The sequence below is a fragment of the Gorilla gorilla genome, chromosome X (genome assembly GCF_029281585.2).
Source record: "Gorilla gorilla gorilla isolate KB3781 chromosome X, NHGRI_mGorGor1-v2.1_pri, whole genome shotgun sequence".
Taxonomy (NCBI): domain Eukaryota; kingdom Metazoa; phylum Chordata; class Mammalia; order Primates; family Hominidae; genus Gorilla; species Gorilla gorilla.
Genome location: NC_073247.2, coordinates 118,738,116 through 118,759,648, shown reverse-complemented (window position 1 = coordinate 118,759,648; position 21,533 = coordinate 118,738,116). Strand labels below are relative to the sequence as shown.

The 21,533-nt window shown below is 39.1% G+C and overlaps 1 protein-coding gene across 4 annotated transcripts in view; it reads left to right on the top strand.

Annotated features, from left to right (window-relative positions):
• MORC4 (MORC family CW-type zinc finger 4) overlaps positions 1-21,533 on the top strand; it is a 59,716-nt gene that overhangs the window by 31,393 nt on the left and 6,790 nt on the right. For all 4 annotated transcript variants that reach the window (XM_055375493.2, XM_055375492.2, XM_031006037.3 and 1 more), the window contains 5 exons: positions 7,018-7,116; positions 10,635-10,763; positions 12,097-12,165; positions 12,569-12,623; positions 14,009-14,184. In XM_055375493.2, coding sequence (XP_055231468.1) covers positions 7,018-7,116; positions 10,635-10,763; positions 12,097-12,165; positions 12,569-12,623; positions 14,009-14,184 — 528 coding nt within the window. The remainder of the gene's footprint in view (positions 1-7,017; positions 7,117-10,634; positions 10,764-12,096; positions 12,166-12,568; positions 12,624-14,008; positions 14,185-21,533) is intronic.

The following is a 21,533-nucleotide window of genomic DNA, read 5'->3' as shown; positions in this document are numbered from 1 at the left end:
AGTTTTTTGTGTTTTATTTTACATTTGATGAGTGTTTATTTCCAATTACGTGGTCAATTTTAGAATGAGTGCTATGTGGTACTGAGAAGAATGTATATTCTGTTGATTCGTGGTGGAGAGTTCTGTAGATGTCTATTAGGTCTGCTTGGTCCAGAGCTGAGTTCAAGTCCTGGATATCCTTGTTAATTTTCTGTCTTGTTGATCTGTCTAATGTTGACAATGGAGGGGTGTTAAAGTCTCCCATTATTATTGTGTGGGAGTCTAAGTCTCTTTGTAGGTCTCCAAGAACTTGCTTTATGAATCTGGGTGTTCTTGTATTGGGTGCATATATATTTAGGATAGTTAGCTCTTCTTCTTGAATTGATCCCTTTACCATTATGTAATGGCCTTCTTTGTCTCTTTTGATCTTTGTTGGTTTAAGGTCTGTTTTATCAGAGACCAAGATTGCAACCCCTGCTTTTTTTTTTTTTTTTTTTTTTTGCTTTCCATTTCCTTGGTAGATCTTCCTCCATCCCTCTATTTTGAGCCTGTGTGTGTCTTTGCACGTGAGATGGATCTCCTGAATACAGCACACCAATGGGTCTTGACTCTTTATCCAGTTTGCCAGTCTTTGTCTTTTAATTTGGCATTTAGCCCATTTACATTTAAGGTTAATATTGTTATGTGTGAATTTGATCCTGTCATTATGATGCTAGCTGGTTATTTCACCTGTTAATTGATGCAGTTTCTTCATAGTGTCAATGGTGTTTATAATTTGGCATGTTTTTGCAGTGGCTGGTACCAGTTGTTCCTATCCATGTTTAGTGCTTCCTTCAGGAGCTCTTGTAAGGCAGGCCTGGTGGTGACATAATCTCTCATCACTTGTCTGTAAAGGATTTTATTTCTCCTTCACTTATGAAGCTTAGTTTGGCTGTATATGAAAATCTCGTTTGAAAATTCTTTTCTTTAAGAATGTTGAATATTGGCCCCTACTCTCTTCTGGCTTATAGGGTTTCTGCAGAGAGATTCACTGTTAGTCTGATGGGCTTCCCTTTGTGGGTATCCCGCCCTTTCTCTCTGGCTGCTCTTAACAGTTTTTCCTTCATTTCAACCTTGGTGAATCTGACCATTGTGTGTTTTGGGGTTGCTCTTCTCGAGGAGTATCTTTGTGGTGTTCTCTGTATTTCCTGAATTTGAATGTTGGCCTGTCTTTCTAGGTTGGGGAAGTTCTCCTGGATAATATCCTGAAGAGTGTTTTCTAACTTGGTTCCATTTTCCTGTCACTTTCAGGATCACCAGTCAAACATGGATTTGGTCTTTTCACATAGTCCCATATTTCTTGGAGGCTTTGTTCGTTTCTTTTCACTCTTTTTTCTCTAATCTTGTCTTCTCACTTTATTTCATTAATTTTATCTTCAGTCACTGATTTCCTTTCTTCCGCTTCATCAAATCTGCTATTGAAGCTTGTGTATGCTTCACGAAGTTCTCATACTGTGGTTTTTAGCTCTATCAGGTCATTAAAGCTCTTCTCTACACTGGTTATTCTAATTAGCCATTCGTCTAACCTTTTTTCTAGGTTTTTAGCTTCCTTACTATAGGTTAGAACATTTCCTTTAGCTCAGAGTAGTTTGTTATTACCCACCTTCTGAAGCCTACTTCTGTCAACTTGTCAAACTCATTCTCCATCCAGTTTTGTTCCCTTGCTGGCAAGGAGTTGTGTTCCTTTGGAGGAGAAGAGGTGTTCTGGTTTTTGGAATTTTCAGCCTTTCTGCTCTGGTTTCTCCCCATCTTTGTGGTTTTATCTACCTTTGGTCTTTGATGTTGGGGACCTACCTACGGATGGGGTTTTGGTGTGGATGTCCTTTTTGTTGATGTTGATGCTATGCCTTTCTGTTTGTTAGTTTTCCTTCTAACAGACAGGCTCCTCAGCTGCAGGTCTGTTGGAGTTTGCTGGAGGTCCACTCCAGGCGCTGTTTGCCTGGGTATCTCACGAGTGGAGGCTGCAGAACAGCAAATATTGCTGCCTGATCCTTCCTCTGGAAGCTTTGTCCCAGAGGGGCACCCGCCTGTATGAGATGTCTGTTGGCCCCTACTGGGAGGTGTCTCCCAGTCAGGCTACACGGGGGTCAGGGACTTACTTGAGGAGGCAGTCTGTCCGTTATCGGAACTTGAACACTGTGCTTGGAGAACCACTTCTGTCTTCAGAGCTGTCAGGCAGGGACATTTCTGTCTGCAGAAGCTGTCTGCTGCCTTTTGTTCAGATATGCCCTGCCCCCAGAGGTGGAATCTAGAGAGGCAGTAGGCCTTGCTGAGCTGTGGTGAGCTCTGCCCAGTTTGAGCTTCCCTGCTGCTTTGTATACACTGTGAACATAGAACCACCTACTCAAGCCTCAGCAATGGCGCATGCCCCTCCCTCTGCCAAGCTCCCGTGTTCCAGGTCGATTTCAGACTGCTGCGCTAGCAGTGAGCAAGGCTCTGTGGGTGTGGCATCCACCAAGCCAGACACAGGAGGGGACCTCCTGGTCTGCTGGTTGCAAAGACCGAGGGAAAAGTGCAGTATTTGGGCAGAAGTGTACCACTCCTCCAGGTACAGTCACTCACGGCTTCCCTTGGCTAGGAAAGGGAAATCCCCCGACCTCTTGCGTTTCCCCGTGAGGTGATGCCCCGCCCTGCTTTGGCTCGCCCTCTGTGGGCTGCACCCACTCTTCAACCAGTCCCAATGAGATGAACCAGGTACCTCAGTTGGAAATGCAGAAATTACCTGTCTTCTGCGTCGATCTCGCTGGGAGCTGTAGACTGGGGCTGTTCCTATTCAGCCATCTTGGAAACGCTCACTTTATCTTTTCAAAGAGTATTTTGTGTGACTGAATGGTCTGACCTTTTGATTTTCTGAGATATTATCAAAAGATTGTTCAGCCCCAGCCTCAGCTTTTTCTCTAGAGCATACTTTCCTGACAGTGAATCTCTAAATTTTAGCATATTTTGCAATCTGGATGGGCTGAGAATTTCCCAAGTAATCAAGTCCTGGTTTCTTTTTGTTTAACAGTTCATTCGTCAATTTGTCTCTCTCCTCTTGCATTTTACATAAGCAGCAAGAAGACACCAGGCCACACCTTTAACACTTTTCCTGAAGATCTCCTCAGCTAAATTTCCAATTTCATCATTTGCAAGTTCTGTTTTCCACATAACTGTAGGACAGTTCTGCTAAGCTTTCTGCCACTGTGTAACAAAGATCATCTTCTCTCAAGTTTTCCAATAACATGTTCGTCACTTCCTTCTGAGCCTTCACTAGCAATACCTTTAACATCCATATTTCTACCAATACTCTTGTTTACAATGATTTGGGTATTCTCTAAGGTAATTTGTGTTTTCTCTACCGTACTTTTCACTTCTTTCTGAGCCCTCATTAGTGAAAGCATTTATTAACATATATATTTCTACTAACGTCTGTTGAAGGCAATGTAGGTTTTTTTCTGTCAAGCTTCTAAAAATTTTTGCAACCTCTGCCAATTGCCAATTCTAAAGCCACTTCCATATTTTTAGGTATTTGTTATAGTAGTACCCCTCTTCCAGGTAGCATCCGCTACATTCTTTTTCATTATATCATATCTTTGTGAATCTGGATTTAATCCATTTACATTAAAGTAATTACTGATAAGGAGAGACTTACTTCTGTCATTTTGCTGTTTGTTTTCTGTGTCCCTTGTAGCTTTCTTTGCCCCTCATTTCCTACATTGCCGTCTTTTGTGTTTAGGTGATTTTTTTTATAGTGAAACATTTAAATTCCTTTCTCATTTCCTTTTGTGTATATTCTATAGCTATTTTCTTTGTGCTTATCATGGGAATTACATTTAATATCTTTTAAGTTATGACACTCTAATTTGGATTTATACTACCTTAACTTCAATTCGTTACAAAAGTTCTGCTCCTTTAACAGCTCCATCACCATTCCTTTCAGTTGTTGATATCACAGAATTACATCTTTGTACATTGTGTGTCCAAAATCATAAATAATTTGTAGTGGATTAGCCTTTTAAATTGTGTAGAAAACAAAATGAGGAGTTACAAACTGAATTACAACAATACTGGCTTGCAGACTCAAAATTTTTATCTTTTCTTTTCTTTTTTTTTTTTTTTGACATGGAGTTTTGCTCTTGTTGCCCAGGCTGGAGTGCAATGGCACCATCTTGGCTCACTACAACCTCCCCTTCCTGGTTCAAGCTATTCTCCTGCCTCAGCCTCCCACATAGCTGGGATTACAGGCATGCACCACCATGCCCAGCTACTTTTGTATTTTTAGTAGAGACAGCGTTTCACCATGTTGGTCAGGCTAGTCTCGAACTCCTGACCTCAGGTGATCCACCTGCCTCAGCCTCTCAAAGTGCTGGGATTACAGGCATGAGCCACTGCACCTGGCCAATTTTTTTCTTTTAAATGTATTCTCTTACATTATATAGAAAATAAAAAGTGGAGTTACAAACTTCAAGGATTCCTTGAATGTAATATGTTGTTTCTCTCTTGGTGTTTTTAAGATTCTCTCTTTGTCTTTGACTTTCATGGTTTGATTACAATGTGTCTGGGTCTGAGTCTCTCTGAGTTCATCCTACTTGGAGTTAAGGTTGGATGTTTATATTCGTGTCTTTCATCAAATTTGAGAAGTTTTTGGCAATTATTTATTCAAGTGTTCTTTCTGTTCCTTTCTCTCTTCTCTTTCTGGAACTCTGCTAATGCATATGTTGGACCACTTATGGTGTCCTATGGGTCCCCTAGTTTTTGTTCACTTTTCTTCAGTCTATTCTTTCTGCTCTTAATACTTGATAATTTCCATTTTTTATCTTCAAGTTCACTGATTCTTTTTTCTGTCTGATCAGATCTGCCTTTGAATTCCTGCAGTGGATTTTTCATTTCAGTTTTTAGACTTTTCAGCTCCAGACTTTGTTTTGGATTTCTTTTTAGGTTTGTTATCTCTTTGTTGATTTTCTATTTTGCTTATGCATTGTTTTCTTGACTTTCTGCTCATCTTCATATAGTTTTTTGAGTATCTTTAAGACTGTTTTAAAATCTTTGTCGAGTTGATCTATTATCAGTTCTTTTTCAGGGGTGGTTTCTATTTTTTTCCTTTGAGTGGGCCACCCTGTCTTGTTTGTTTGTATGCCTTGTGACTTTTTGTTGTAAACTGAACATTTGAATCTAATAATGTGGTAACTCTGGAAACAAAATTCTCCTTTCCTAGGGTTTGCTGGGTTTTTTGTTGTTGTTGTTGTTGTTGTTGTTGTTTTTGTTATGTTGTAGGCTTTCTCTGTGCCAAGGATTGACCTGAGAAGTAAGTTTAAAGTCTTTTCACTTCTTTTCTCAGCTTGCATTTTTTTCTGGGCATTCACAGTGGCATTCTAATTTTTCCCATATGTGCAATTGCTTTTGAATGTCCTTGTCTTTATGTCTGACTCACAAAAGGGGGAAAATAGAGAAATAGAGGAGGAAAAAGAGATGCCAGGACTTTGAATCCTCTGGATGTCACTTCAACTGGAGGAGTAGAGGGTTGAAACAATGGAGGAGGTTCAACAACAATGGTCTCTTGCCTTTTTGTCTTCACATCTGTGATCAGAAGCAGCAAGCAGTGACCAGAGGATAGAATTGCAATATTTGGAGTACAGTGTCCTTTTTGCCCACACTGGCTCCTACAAGTTGCTCTTGGAACACATGGAGGGTTGCTTGCCACAGGGCTGGGAGTGGGGAATGGGTAGCTTTTACTGAGCTAAGAACTGAAATTGACCAAAATTAACCACAATTTACCATCCAAGCCTTCCCCTGGAAGTTGCAAACTTTCCAATAGACTCCAGAGTTTCAAAATAGTTACATCATGCAGCTTTTGCTACGGCAGTTGTTGTATATGTAAGGAGACAGCTTCCACATGCTTCTTATTCTGCCATCTTCCCATATGCCCATCTAATCTACTTCTTTTTAAAGTAGATTTTAAGTAGATTTTTAAGAGGAAATGAGGAATAGTTCTTCATCTGTGACTTGAGGGAAGGATATAGACATACAGTAGGAACATAAATAGGTTGAAGGGGAATAAGAGTTTATAGGGGAGCTCATATATGATTAATCTTTTCCGTTTAGTGAGAATCTAATTTAATATGAATAAGGTAGAGATAAGGAAGAGTTTCTCTTAACAAGAGAAGAGCTCTGCAAAAACCTTGGGGAATGATCCAGGGGGCCAAGATATTTAAAAAATTCTGAATTCTAAGTGTACAGTTTTCCAGTTGTGTGTAGCTCTACATTAGGTTGTAATCTCGGGTTATGGAATTAAATAGGAATTAGTAATTCGAAAGTTGGAAGTTTTTAAAAGTAAAATTCAGGTTTTGATTTTTACAAATTACATTTTTGTTGACCCTGAGTCTACTGTTGTTCCTTTAGGGAGAGAAATAAGAGCAAGGGCTGGAACTCAGATACAGCCTCCAGTAACGGCTATGTGGTAGAATGTTGGAGTGCTTGTTCATGGGCACCATAATGCTACTATGATCAGCATTTGGATGAAGAGAGACTATATAGACATATTAGAGTTAATATTTGATTGATTTATAGTAGATAGGGTACAGTATTTGATCATCTGATTTTTACCTTGTTCTGAATTATCTACCTGTAGTCATCTGACAATCAAATAACTCCCCATCAACTTATCAATATTTGGCTCTATCCTATCTCTGCAGTTTGGTCCTCTGTCATAGTCTCTAATGTCAAGTTACCCACACACTCCATGATTCAACAAGCCCTGAAAATTTATAGAACTCTACTTTTTAGCACTTGTGACCATTTCACCTTTTCAACCAAAGTGACTGTTCAGTGTTACAACTTTCTCATTTTGACATGTAGCTTGCAAAGGCAATGGATTCCCATCTTGGTTTCTTAAAGTGTAGATGTTCAAAAATATGTCAGATACTCTAAATTATTGGTGTCTGTTAAATGGGAACTTCTCAAAGATCAAAGAATTGTTCAACAAGTGCTAAACTTTGACATACTTCTTGCATTTTCTTTCAGGCTAACAATAAATGCCCTTGCCCAGAAGCTCAATGCTTACTGGAAGGAAAAAACATCTCAAGATAATTTCGAGACCTCAACTGTAGCCAGGCCAATACCGTAAGTAATAGATACAGAATATGAATGTATTAGGGGTAATATCCATAGATCAAATGGAAGGAACAAGGGTAATGTGTCTGGATTTGGTTCCTGCTGGTGGGTTCGTGGTGTCACTGACTTCAAGAATGAAGCTGCAGACCTTCGTGGTGAGTGTTACAGCTCTTAAAGATGGCACCGACCCAAAGAGTGAGTGGTAGCAAGGTTTATTGTGAACAGCGAAAGGACAAAGCTTCCACAGCTTGGAAGGGGACCTGAGTGGGTTGCCTCTGCTTGCTGGGGTGGACAGCTTTTATTCCCTTATTGTTCCCTCCCATGTTCCATTTCTGTCCTATCAGAGTGCCCTTTTTTCAATCCTCTCTGCGATTGGCTACTTTTAGAATCCTGCTGATAGGTGCGTTTTACAGAGCACTGATTGGTGTGTTTTACAATCCTCTTGTAAGACAGGAAAGTTCCCCAAGTCCCCACTCGACCCAGGAAGTCCAACTGGCCTCACCTCTCAGTAAGATGGTGCTTTTCACATCAGGAAGTTTAATTGACTAAAAATAGGAACTCACAGGTACTAATTGCTTCATTCTCTAAACCTCTTCATTCTGCTTTAACACATTTACGGTCTGGATCATAAATGTGAAGAGTTTAGTACTGGTAGTGTGATATAGTAGAAGACGATGGCTATTTAAATCAAACGTTCCTGGGTTGAAAATCTGGATCTGCTTTTTAATAGTTGGATGAGCTTGGGTGAGTAAGTTACTTCACCTGTCTGAATATATTAACTTAGGTGACATACATTTTTAGCACAGTGACTGGCATATAGTAGGTGTTCAGACATGTTAGTAAACTTACCCTTTTTTTATATTCCTAGTGAATATTGCTGGGATTGTACCAGTACTTGAGAGTAGGAATAGAGAACCCAGTATGTTAAAGAAAAGGTAGAATTTATTGACTCTAAGACAGACAAGTCAGGTAAGGAGCATAATACAGAGGATCGAATGTGTACCAACACATACACAGTCAGTTACACCACCATCAAGACAAACATTAGAGTGGTAAAAGTTCTTTTTGGAGTAGGTACCTATTATTTTAATGGAAATTATTAGGCAAATGTATGATATAAAATTTTATTTCTAATGCAACCTAATGGCTGTATGTATATCACCCTCTTCTTATTCTGAAGATCTCAGCTTATGGCTGTCCTCCATAGTTTTCAAAGAAGTACAAACTAAGATGAGATGCCATTTTTTGCCTTTCAAATTAGCAGTGATTAATGCAATGAAACAGATGTTCACATACTGCTAGAGAGTGTGTGTGCTGGAGGCAGAACTGTAATAATGGTAATTATTGAACGCTTACTTATATGTCAGGCACTGTTCTAAGTTCTTTACATGCAGTGATTTATTTAATCATCACAACAACCCTACCTGTTAGATATTATTATTACTTCTTTACAGATGTAGAGACTGATACACCAAGAACTTAAGTAACTTGCCTAAGGTTAGACAAGCAGCAAGTGGTAGAACTAAGGTTCAAATATAGGTAATCAGGTCCCCTAAACCTAAGTTCTTAACTGCTGCTCTCTTCTGGAGGGATGCAATGAAGGGAATGTAGTAAAGCCACCTCAGCTACCAATTTCCTGAAAGCATGGGCTAAAAGCCTCTCCTGTCTGCCTGGATTGAAGGATCTACCATGATCTGCATGGAACCCGAAACAGAGGGTTGCTGCCTCTAAGCATGCCTATTCCTGAGAGAGTAATACTGGCACTCTGCAAGAGACTCTCCTATGCATATGCATGTAGAACCGAAGCTAATAGGACCTTTCTTCTCCCCTCCCACTACTGCTGAAGCTGCTTTTTACTGACTCTGGCTCTAAAACAGTGGCTGTCTAGAAATATATAGACACCAGAGGTCAGGCCTGAGCTTAGAGCTTAGAGGTTGCAAGGCTGGAACAGCCTGGAGCTAGGGAATAGGAAGCTGTAGATCCAAAAATGTGTACAAACTTTCTTTGTTCAAACAGAGTTTCAAAAAAGAAGAGGGCATTGTATTTCAGTGGTAGAATTATGAGTGCCTTTTATTTTCTGTATATATTTCTCTATTTTCTAGTTTTTAATAATGAGCTTATATTACTTTTATATTTAGAAAAAAGCACAATTTAAAGCCAGGCACGGTGGCTCACGCCTGTAATCCCAGCACTTTGAGAGGCCGAGGCAGGTGGATTGTTTGATCTCAGGAGTTTGAGACCAGCCTCGGCAACATGGTGAAACCCCATCTCTACCAAAAGTACAAACATTAGCCGGGTGTGGTGGCGCATGCCTGTAGTCCCATAGCTACCTGGGAGGCTGGGGTGGGAGGATTACTTGAGCCCAGGAGGCAGAGGTTGTAGTGAACTGAAATTGTGCCACTGCACTCCAGCCTGGGAGACAGAGTGAGACCCTGTCTAAAAGGAAAAAACAACAACAACAAGAAGAAAATAAAAAGCACAATTTAAGATGTTAAGAAAATTATTGAACTAAGACATAAAAGAACCGCACCACTCTGTTGAAATATCTAGTATAAGAGAAGTATAAATATAACATGCATAAATCTCATCCTAGGCTAAATTACATGTTAGTGAAATTGGCTGAGGTGCCCCTCTTCTTGCTTTGTGTGTCTTTTCTCCAGCCGCCTTCATTCTCACTCTAGCCTGTCTTTTACACCTTAGGTACTGAGTACTTCTGTCATATAAGGGCCACTTTCTCAGATAAACAAATTCACTCTAAAGTGTAGGTAACTGAGGGGAATCAGAGTGGGTATGCATTTTAAGAGTTGAACTCTGGAAGAGTTTTATCTTAATTTAACCCCATTGTTGTCTGGAGCCACCATTTCTAGTTATGAAATTTAATCAAATTTATATTACTTTTTAAGATTAACTTTGGGAATATCAACCTAGTAAAATTTTGATTGAAGTATTATAAGCAAAGGGTTTTTCTTGAGAGGGAAATGAAAAGGAATAAGGAGTCTCTGTAGGGAAATGAGGGAGATGTTTTAATGGCAATGCTTCCATGGCTCCCATAAATGGATTTTAAGCCTGTTACATGATTGGACAGAAGGAAACAAAATGATTCTATGGGTTTTATTTCTTGGTAATATAGTAATAAACAGAATTTTTCCAAGTTAATAAATTTTAGAGTTAAAATTACCCTATTGTTTGCTTGGAACAAGAGCTACCAGGATAAGTATTATTTAAAAAATGTTTCAATAGCTTTTGGGGTACAAGTGGTTTTTGGTTACAAGATAAATATTGACCTCTATAAAAGTAGCTCACTATGTTAATACTTGTTACTATTTTTCATATCCATATTTGCTATAGTTCTATCATTTTATCTGTGAAGTTAAAAATATATACATTTGGGCACCAAGATGATAACATTCCCAACACATTTCATATATGAAATTAGGTTCTTTCTTTTTTCGGCTGCACCTTTCTAATGTAAGACAAAGCACAGAGCTAAGATATACACAGTCACACTTCCATTTTCCTTCATTCAGGAAGGTTCCTGACCAGACATGGGTTCAGTGTGATGAGTGTCTCAAATGGAGAAAGCTTCCTGGGAAGATTGATCCATCCATGTTACCTGCAAGATGGTTTTGTTATTATAATTCCCATCCAAAGTACAGGTAAGGTTCCAGGACTCAATCTTATGCTCGAGGTAACTCCTGATTTATCTCTATAGTCTAAAACATTTTTCATCTCAGGTTCACACCCTTCAGCCTGGCATTCAAGGCCCTGTGCTGACTGACCCCAGCTTACCTATCTAGCCTTACATTTCGTGGTATCTTAACACAAACTTTGTACTTGAGCCAGGGCTGTGGCTTCACTATTCCCTACACATGCCATGCTTACTCTCATGTCCATGACTTTGATAGTGTCATTCCTCTTGCTTGCAATGACTTTCTGCATTCCATTTGTCTATCCTAATCACATCCATCTGGGCAGCAAGTGTTTTGTGTGATGCTTTTCCTGTTGACCATAGTTTACAGTGATTTTACTCTGATTTCCTCTGGTATTTGATTCTTGACATTTGTTCACATATTGTTTTGTCCTTTTTGGATGTTTTTCACATATGTATCTTTGAAGAGCTTTGGCTCTTCAAGAGATCGTAAACTCTTCGAGACAAAGGACTTTACATTCCAGGTCAAGTCGATGATGTTCTTTATATGCTTCGTATTTGGAATCAGTGTTATACAGTAGTACCTGTACCTATTGTATATTCAGCGCTGTTTGTGTGTTTGTCTTCCTAATATACCATATGTTTCTTGCAGCATCCAACATCTAAATAGTGTCTGGCATATCTTTAGGCATTAACTTTAAAAGTTTTTTAAAAATTTGACTCAGTAGTCATATAGGTTCATAATAATAAGTCAGTGTGCTTCAATTCAGCTGTGACTTTCTTAAAATTCTTCTGGCAGGATAAATACTGATAGAAAGGTGCTAAAATGGGTATGCATTTTAGGGGAAAAATGTCTAAAATTGAAGAAGTTAAATGAACAAAGATTAGGTCTATAAATATAAGCATTTCCTCATAGTCTCTAGATATGCCCAAGTATCTTTCCATGGAGAGTAAATGAGATTGTGTGATTAGAATATGGAACTGAGTACTTAGAAGTCTCATTTTTGAATACTTTATCTTTTAGTACAGGAGACATAACCTTGCAGCCCACTTTGCCCCTTTATAAACTGGGTATAATATAGCTGCCAATTATTGTTAAATTTTGTTTGTTTCTAGGATTACTTTTGACCACTGAATGTATTTTCTAGTACTCCTTTCAGTTTTTACTCCTAAAATTCTCTTTCTCATGCTTTACATATAACAAGGTTTTATAATTTGAATGGGATCTGAACTCTGTAATGTTAGAGAGTTGTTAACCTGCATAGTTGTAAGGAAATTAAAAGGTAAAAGTGAAGGACCCAGTTTTTTTTCCAAAGGATGATTTATTCTCTGTACTGCAGGAGATGCTCTGTTCCAGAGGAACAAGAACTCATTGATGAAGACCTGTGCTTGAGCAAAGCTAAGAAACAGTTGAGTATACATGAGATGGGGTTCTCTACCATAGGGTGGAGTAGCCTGACACTTCCTTACAGGACAGGGGAGTTTTGAGAAGAGAGAATTTTTTTGGTTCTTAAATAATTTCCCTCCTCACCTCTCTGCTCTCCCAGTTCTTTATTCCTTCTAGTCATCTCCTGAATGTCTCAACTAGTGATTGTCTTTAGTCTTTCTCTCTCCTCTCTCTCTCTCTCTCTGGTGGGGCACTTGAAATCTCACTTCAGTAGCCTAGTTCAGAAAGGCACCCTCAGTTACTCAATGAGGCTCACAGTATTTGTAATTTGGAAGGAACATTATAACCTAAATCTACAATTGGCAGTCCATTTCAAACTGAGAAGTTTCATGAGTGAACTAAATAGCACTTTTATCTTCTCCTAGAGAACAAACTGTTGAGGAGAAGAAGAAGATGCCTATGGAAAATGAGAACCACCAGGTGAGAGGCAGTGCACACCCTTATTGTTCTCACACAACATTTTCCCCAACAGAAAATATAAGTTGAAGGAAGCAGCAGTCTTGAAAGCTGCATAGAAATAACAAACCATTTCTTCTGGTGGTCTTCTTTTCATTGAATCTTTTGGTTTTGCTTTGCTCTGCTGTCACTGATGTTTAGATCACCAAAAGTAGAAGAGTCGAATCGTTTATCTTCCAGATTTGGATTCAGTACTGACTCTGGACAGTATGAATATCACATTCAATGTCACAGAATATTCAGGGTTGTGTTCCATCCTCATACAGGCTTCTTCTGTTAAGTGTCTGCTTTTCCTGTCTCTTTTCTTCTAGGATTCAGGGGTGATCCCTTCCTCCTTCCTCTTGGGAAGAAGGGGTGGTTGTTTGTACTCCTCCCCGATCCCTGCTTTCAGGCTGGCTGGCTTTATAAAAATTCTGCTGTTTTGAATTTTCAGGAGCACTGTCTCTCGGACATGGTTGCCCAGCTCCGGACGCTGAAGGGTGCAGTAAGGTTGGCCGTCCTTTCAGGGACACTCCTTTCCTGACAGCCACCATAGCACCCATATATCGTTCCCTCCCAACCTTGCCTTTCTGCATGATTTCCCTCTTGACCCTCTTTCCAAGAGAGATCTGCTAGTCGCATGTTAGACTCACCTTCCACTCACTCAATCAGGGTAGGTCAGACTGGTGAGGATAGAGGCAATTTAATACTAATTCTTCTTCTGATATCCTGCCAAGACCCAAGCATATGAATAATCAGGTTTCATACCCTAATGCCTTGGTTTAATTGTCTGATGTAGAGATTGGTAGATTTCCTAGGACTGCCCTGTTCTCATTCAGTTTACCTCCCCTATATTTTCCCTCACCTTAATCATTCATACTATCTTCATGAGCTGGCTCTCCCACAAGATCCAGATGCATGTCTGTGTGTGTGTGTGTATACTATGAATATATGTTAGTCTGTCGCATGTATTTCTCCCAAACTGGCACAGACACTTGCTGCAGTGCATTTTCCCACCACCCTACCCTCATCATACATCTCAGGGGAGTGAAAACTCAGCCTTAAACTGGGTCACAAGAGAGAATTAGACAGTGATTAGGGGGCCTGGGTTTATATTGGGGGTGGGATAATTCTAGGAGCCACTAAGTAAGTTGGGGGAGGTCTGTTTGGTGTCCTGCTGATAAGGTTGATAACTGAGTATGCCTGGGTTCAATGTTCTAGTGTACATTACTGCGCACTGTTTGTTTTGTGTAGGAAACAGTTTCTTTTTATTTGGCTAAGCATTCTTTCCTAGCATCAGAAGGATTGACTCATCCTTTGGCATTTGGTTTGAATTTGAGACTTTTACAAATCATTTCTGTCTTTTATAGGTATTCAGTAATCCACCAAAGATCCTTACTGTTCAAGAAATGGCTGGATTGAATAACAAGACAATTGGATATGAGGGAATTCATAGCCCTAGTGTGCTTCCTTCTGGTGGAGAAGAAAGCAGATCACCATCTCTTCAACTTAAGCCTCTGGATTCCAGTGTTGTACAGTTTTCCAGGTGACTAAAAAGCATGATCTCTTGTCAATAGTAAGCTTTAGAGTCTGTTTTCCTGTAGAGTAAGTTGGTATGTTTTACCTTGTTTCTATTTTTTCTAAGGCCTAGCATGGAATTCGGAAGTGGAAACACAATTTTAAGTTGATAGAATTGTGTGTTGCATGTACCTCCAATTTTTCAGTATTATAACTGCTGTATCAGGTCTATAATTTTGAGGTGATCATTTGCTGATACTCTTTTTATGTATCATGTATTCACATTATATTGGGAATTGTGCAAGTGAAATAATAGACAAAATTTGAGAAGTGTAAAATACTACACAAATAAGGTAATGTTATAATGATAAGCATTGTTCCTTTTCTTCAGTATATGGATATTGAAGTTCTCTGGGGCCTCATAGGCCTAGCACATGTTGACCACATGTAAAAATAACTATTAGATATTTGTGCCATTAGGTAAGCTTTATCATTTGTTGTTTCCTAGAATAAATTATTAGTATAAGTTTAGCATTGGACTTTACTTGTTCACCTTCTAGCACCTCATCAGTGTTATTTTGTGTCTTCATAACAAGAAGGAGCATAACTGTTCTTTTTCTTAGATATCAGGAGTATTTGAAGCACTGAAGGATATGACTGCCCCTTTACTCCCATGGGACTGAACTCAGTACTCCTAATTATGACTCCTTGCTTTCTCTTCTCTATTCTGCTTCTCACTCTTGCAGGGCCAAGCCATATAGGGCAGGGACAAGGTTGCTCTCTAATAGTAGAAATGTCTATGTTCATCAGTAATGTGACTATTATGTTTCGCTCTTGTTGCCCAGGCTGGAGTCCAATGGCACGATCTTGGCTCACCGCAACCTCCCCGTCCCGGGTTCAAGCGATTCTCTTGCCTCAGCCTCTCGAGTAGCTAGGATTACAGGCATGCACCACCACACCTGGCTAATTTTGTATTTTTAGTAGAGACGGAGTTTCTCCATGTTGGTCAGGCTGGTCTTGAACTCCCGACCTCAGGTGATTCACCCACCTCGGCCTCCCAAAGTGCCAGGATTACAGGAGTGAGCCACCACACCCAGCCGGGAAGGGAACTTTTTAGTGACTATTTTCACTTTGGATATCTTCTTAACATACTGTAGAATAGTCAGTGGAATACATAATAGGATAAAGTGACTCCTGGTTGGTTGGTTGGTTTTTCTCTGTGTTTCTGAGTTCAAGACCAGCCTGGACAACACAGCGAAATCTCATCTCTTAAACAAAAAACCAATAGAACGGTGCCTTGGAATATAGTAGGTACTCAATAAGTAATGGTTGAATCTGAGTCATATTTAAGAAGCAATTTCTAAGATTGAATTTTGTAGCAACGGGATAAGAAATAGAATCTAGCCTTAGTCTCAGGAGCTTGAGCCTAATTACACCGTTTCCATGCATACTTTTCCAACTCCCATTTTAGGTTGGGAGGGGTGCACTGTAAATGCTAAGTGTTTTTGAAGCACATTGTTACCTTTTTACCCTGGTCTCCTGGAGATGCTCATGTATCACCATTGCTGCCGAAGTGTCAGGTGTCTTTGCTTTTGAAGACTGTCCCTTCCTTACTATGACCACTTTTCCTTTTTTTCTAGTGTTTCTTTTATAACCCTGTAGTGGTTTTTGGTAACCTCAAGGGGATTACAAATGCTAATTTATATACTTATTTTATGAATGCAGTACAATAGAACTTCCATTGGGTGGCATACTTCATCAGTCTCTATTGGAATTTTTGTATGAGTCTTTATGGATTGCTATATCGAGAGTGAGGTTTTGGCTGTAGAGGACAGGTAAAGTACATTGACCATTCATGTGTAATTTTAATTTATTGAGAATAAAATTATTTCAAGAGAAAGAGAAACATAAGAGGTATGTGATAGTTGCTGTTGCTAATGTCATATATGTTACATAAGATCAGTAAATGATGATTGTGTCATTTCAAGTTACACTTTTCGAGGGAATCACATTGATTGGGCTGAGACTACCTTTTAATGGGGGAAAATGGAGTTACTCAAGAGTCTAGTAAAATATATAGGATTTCTGATAAAACATTAAGGTTTAATCAAGAGTTACAAAGGTCTTCTGTTATTATCAGCATAGGAAGCTGATAAGGGTCCTTGGGTCATGTAGTTCAGCTTACTAACTCCAGATAAAATAAAGCCTACAGTATCCAAGAAAACTTTTAAGTTCTAGTGGGTAGTTTAGCAGGGGCGCCACAGGTGTCACTGGAAACAGCTTTGTGAGTCCCACAAATCTAGCAAGGGGAGGAGAGGACCTGCAATAAAGAATAGGTTCCACCAGTATGTAAGCAGGTATAACCTTTTTGGGGAAGACAGCTTATTTCTGTTAAAGGAAATAATCCCTTTCTATTTGTTCATCCTACATGTATAATCGTGCCGCATAATGACATCTTGGTCAATAACAGAACACATACACAACAGTTATCCCATAAACTTACAATACTGTATTTTTACTGTACCTTTTGTATATTTAGATATATTTGATATGAAAATACTTACCATTTTGTTATAGTTGCCTATAGTATTCACTACAGTCACATGCTGTACAGGTTTATAGCCTAGGAGCAATAGGCTATTGCCTAGGTGTATAGTAGGCTATACCATCTGGGTTTGTGTAAGGATACTCTATGATGTTTGCACAATGAGGAAATTGTCTAACAATGGATTTCTCAGAGCGTATGCCCATCATTAAGTAATGCACGACTGTATTTGAGTGCCTACTTTATGAAAGGCCCTGTTCTAGGGTAGTGACAAGATCAAAGATGAAGGAGGTTTGAGTAGTCAAAGTTTGATATGTAAGTATCCCCAATATTTACATATAAAGTGCATATAGTTTTCTTTCCTTCTTTTTTTTTTTTTTTTGCAACAGAGTCTTGCTCTGTCACCCAGGCTGGAGTGCAGTGGCGCAATCTCGGCTCACTGCAACCTCCACCTCTCGAGTTCAAGCGATTATCCTGCCTCAGCCTCCTGAGTAGCTGGGATTACAGGCGCATGCCACCACACCCGGCTAATTTTTGTATTTTTAGTAGAGACAGGGTTTCACCATGTTGGTCAGGCTGGTCTCAAACTCCTGACCTCGTGATCCACCCGCCTCGGCCTCCCAAAGTGCTGGGATTACAGGCGTGAGCCACTGCGCCTGGCTAAATACGTATAGTTCTCTTATGAGTGATACAAAATAAGATTTAAAGTGGCCGGGTGCAGTACCTCACGCCTCTTATACCAGCACTTGGGAGGCCGAGACAGGAGGGTTGCTTGAGCCCAGGAGTTCGAGACTAGCCTGGGCAACACAGTGAGACCTCTTCTCTACAAATAATAAAAAATTAGCCAGGTGTGGTGACGTGCGCCTGTGGTCCCAGCTACTCTGGAGGCTGAGGTGGGAGGATCGCTTGAGCATAGGCTGCAGTGAGCCAGCTGTGATTGCGCAACTGTGCTCTAGTCTGGGCAACAGAGCAAGACCCTGTCTCAAAAAAAAAGAAAGATGTAAAGTAACCGTAAGCATTTGAATGAAGGCAAGAATTAGTGGCTGTAATTTATTTAGATATTTAGATTAGAGTAAGCTATATGTCAAAGGCTAATTAGTTCATATTTTTAAAGGTTAACAAATTCTGAATTGCACTGTAACAGTGGAGGGAGAGAAGTAGAGATATTCTAATGTGTCTAAAGGAATACTTGAAATAACAAACAAGGGGTAGAAATAGATGAACAATTTTGCAAATGAATAAGATTGATTCAGGGGCCAGTATTAACATTTAAAAATATGATCTGGGGAAGCAACTTCCAGAATGGAGAAATGAGGAGCATAGTGGACTCTGTCACCAATAAATAACTGTTTAACTTGAAAAAATATATTTTAAAAAAATCAGTGTTTCTGGATAGTGTCCTAGGGGCACACAGCAAAGGGAGAAATATTCAAGAAATCTTCTAAATCTCAGGAAGAACAGCAAGAGTCAGTGGCATTTGAACCACAACCTGTCCCACTCCAAGCTCTGTTTTACGAAAACTACTCAAGGGAATTCTAATCCATGTGGGTGTGGTCTAGAAGATGGGGGCTCCCTCGTCCCCTAGCTCCTTGTCTAGAGCTATGGTTTTACCTGGGAGGAGCAGGCCTCTGGCTTTTCTCATCTCCTCTGCAGTTCTGTTTTGTAGAAGCTCTATTCAAGGCAGATCCACGAAGACTGGGTCTCTCTTCTCCCAGCCTTCTCTTCCCCAACAAAGCCCTCACTTATAGGGTGGGAGCACTCACAAAGGAACAGCAAGTTAGTAATACCATGCCCCTGTTGTTCCTACCCGAGCTTGCTCATAGGTCAGAAGTCTATGCTGGAAGAAGTAAGCCAAAAATTACCCCAGTACCCATTCATAAAGAAGGGATTTTACTCTGGGAGAAGTATGTTACTGTTGTTGTCTCTAGTTCTTGCACACTGTGCCAGAGATTCTGCTTAAAGAGAGAGGCAGGCCTTAAGGATGAGGAACACCACAGCTCTACCTAAAGGAATTGACTTTATGTGGAGCAGAACATGAAGAATTCTGTGACTAAGGGGCATTGTCAAAAATAATGGAGATCTTGGTGGAGAACAATTATGAGGGCAGTTATAACTCCATGACAAGTTTCAGCAAGCAAAATGTGCAAGCAATCATAAGTTTGGTAACAGAGAGAATCAGGGAAATACAGTCAAGAGCCCTCTTCGGATCATAGTCTTGGGTGTCAGAAAGGCTGTGTATAAGCACAGGGCTACACCCACTCAGAAGCAATCAGAGCAGGACCTAAGGTGGACTTGAAAGCCGTCCTCAAGCTGAACACAGATGAAACAGTAAAGAAGAGGAGCCTCACTGGCACTAGGGGTTTAAGCACAACCTCTAACCAACCACTGGCTGAACGATGTTACTCTGACCCAGGGGCACCTCCTGGGAACCAGGCTTAAAAATGAAATCACATACATCCTTGGCAATCTAGGAGACTGTGTACATGTTCAATGCTATGCTACCTCCAGGGTGATTGAAGAGGGAAAATCTAAGCTATTAGTACCTGGCTGAATGTGGGACAGAAGCATACGCTTGAACTTTGGTAGTAACCTCCAAGTCTCGCACACACCCAATGGAAAAGGGTAAAAATCTAACCAGCTGAAGGGACTTAAGCACAACCTTTAACTAATAAGTGGCCTGTGCCAAACCAGGTATGAACTAGGTTGCCAGGTGAAAGATTAAAATCAAGAAAAAAAATCTGAACAAGTACATCAGAGGCTGCATAATACAGGGGAAATGGACTGCATAGAGTCAGTTCAGCCAAGTCACTAAATAAACAACCAAGCAAACGACAACATCAGTGTCATAGGGAAGGGGAGATCAGTGTCCAGAATTGCTATATTATCTAAAATGTCCAGTTGTCAACAAAAATTATGAAACATGAAGAGAAACAGGGAAGTGTGACCTCTACATGGGAGCAGAGGGTGGGGAGGAACAGCAATAGAAACTGCTCTTGAAGAGATTCAGATATTGGATTTATCAGACAAATACTTCAATGCAGCTGTTGTAAATACATTCAAAGAACTAAAGGAGACCATGTCTAAAGAATTAAAGTAGAGAATATTAATAATGGACAGAACTTATAAAAAGAATCAAATGGAAATTCTGAAGGTGCAAGGTATAATAACTGATATGAAAAAAATTTTAAAGAGACTCAACAGCACATTAGAGTTGGAAGGATAAAGAATAAAAAAAACTTGAAGATAGATCAGTTATAGATTATGCAATTTGAAGAACAGTGGAAAAGAAAAATGAACAGAGCTTCAGAGAAATGTGGAACGCCATGAAATGCACCAACATATGCATAATAGAAGAATAGAGAGAAAATGAAGTAGAAAAAATATTTCAAGAAATCATGGCTAAAAACTTCCCAAAAGTTGATGAAAAACATTAATGTATACATCTAGGAAGCTCAGCAAACTCAAAATAGGATAAATATGGAGATTCATAGCCAGACACATCATAGTGCAAATATTGAAAGCCAAAAGCAAAGAGAAAATGATTCATCATGTACAAGAGAATCCCAAGAAAATTAAAGTTGATGACTTCTCATGAGAAAAAAATGGGAACAAGAAGGCAGCGTGATGACGTATTCAAAGGACCGAATGAAAGACTGACAACCAAGTATCTTAAATACAATAAAATTACCTTTAGGAAATAAAGGTGAACTAAATGCATTGCCAGATAAACAAAAGCTGAAGGAATTTGTTGCCAGCAGACCTGCCTTACAAGAAATACTAGAGAGATTTTTTTAGGATGAAAGCAAGCAATATCAGACAGTAATCTGAATTCACATGAAAAAGCAAAGAGTGCTTATAAAAGTAACTGTGTAGTTAATTAAAAAGCACAAAACAATAGAATATTTCTTCCTCTTTCTATTCTTAACCAATTTAAATAACATAAAGCAATATGTATTTGTATATAATTGCATATATATATATTGATTTATCGTTGTGCTTATAACATATACAAATGTAAAATATTTGACAAAAAGCACAAAGGAGGTGGACGGGAATAAAGTTACATTGGAGTAAGGAAATGATGCCAGATAGTAACTCAGATCTACAGTCTGAAATGACAATTAAAAAATGGAAAATAAAAAGATTAATGAAACAAACTCTGTAAATATGTGCTTGCTCTGCTTTCTTCTCTTGGCTTCCTTGGAAGATGTAACATTGCATAAAGTAATAATTATAACAATGTATTATTAGATTCGTGAATGTTATACTAGAAAATACATGATATAAAAAGAGGAAAAATAAAGGTGGGTCAAAGGAACAAAGAAGGCATGACACTTGTAGAAAATTAAAAAACTAAATAGCAGATGTAAATTTTACCTTATCAGTAACATAAAATGTGACTGGATTAAGCAATCCAATCAAAAGACAGATATCATATTTTATATATATCTAGTTGTTGTATCCGTTGTTGAAAGTAGGGCATTGAAGTCTCCAACTATTATTGTTGAATTGTCTATTTCTCTCTACAGTTCTGTCTGTTTTTGCTTTGTGTATTTCTGGGGCTCTGTAGTTAGGTCCATATGTGAGTGTACTTATTACATCTTCCTGATGGACTTTATCATTATGAAATGTCCCTCTTTATATCCAGTAACATTTTTTATTTAAAAGTCTATCTTGTCTGACATTAGTATAACCATGTTTGCATGTTGAATCTTTTTCAATCCTTTTACTTTCAACCTATCTGTATCTTTGCATCTAAAGTGTGTTTTTTATATATATATAATATATATATATATAGATTAACTACAGGTGTATATATATATATACCTAAC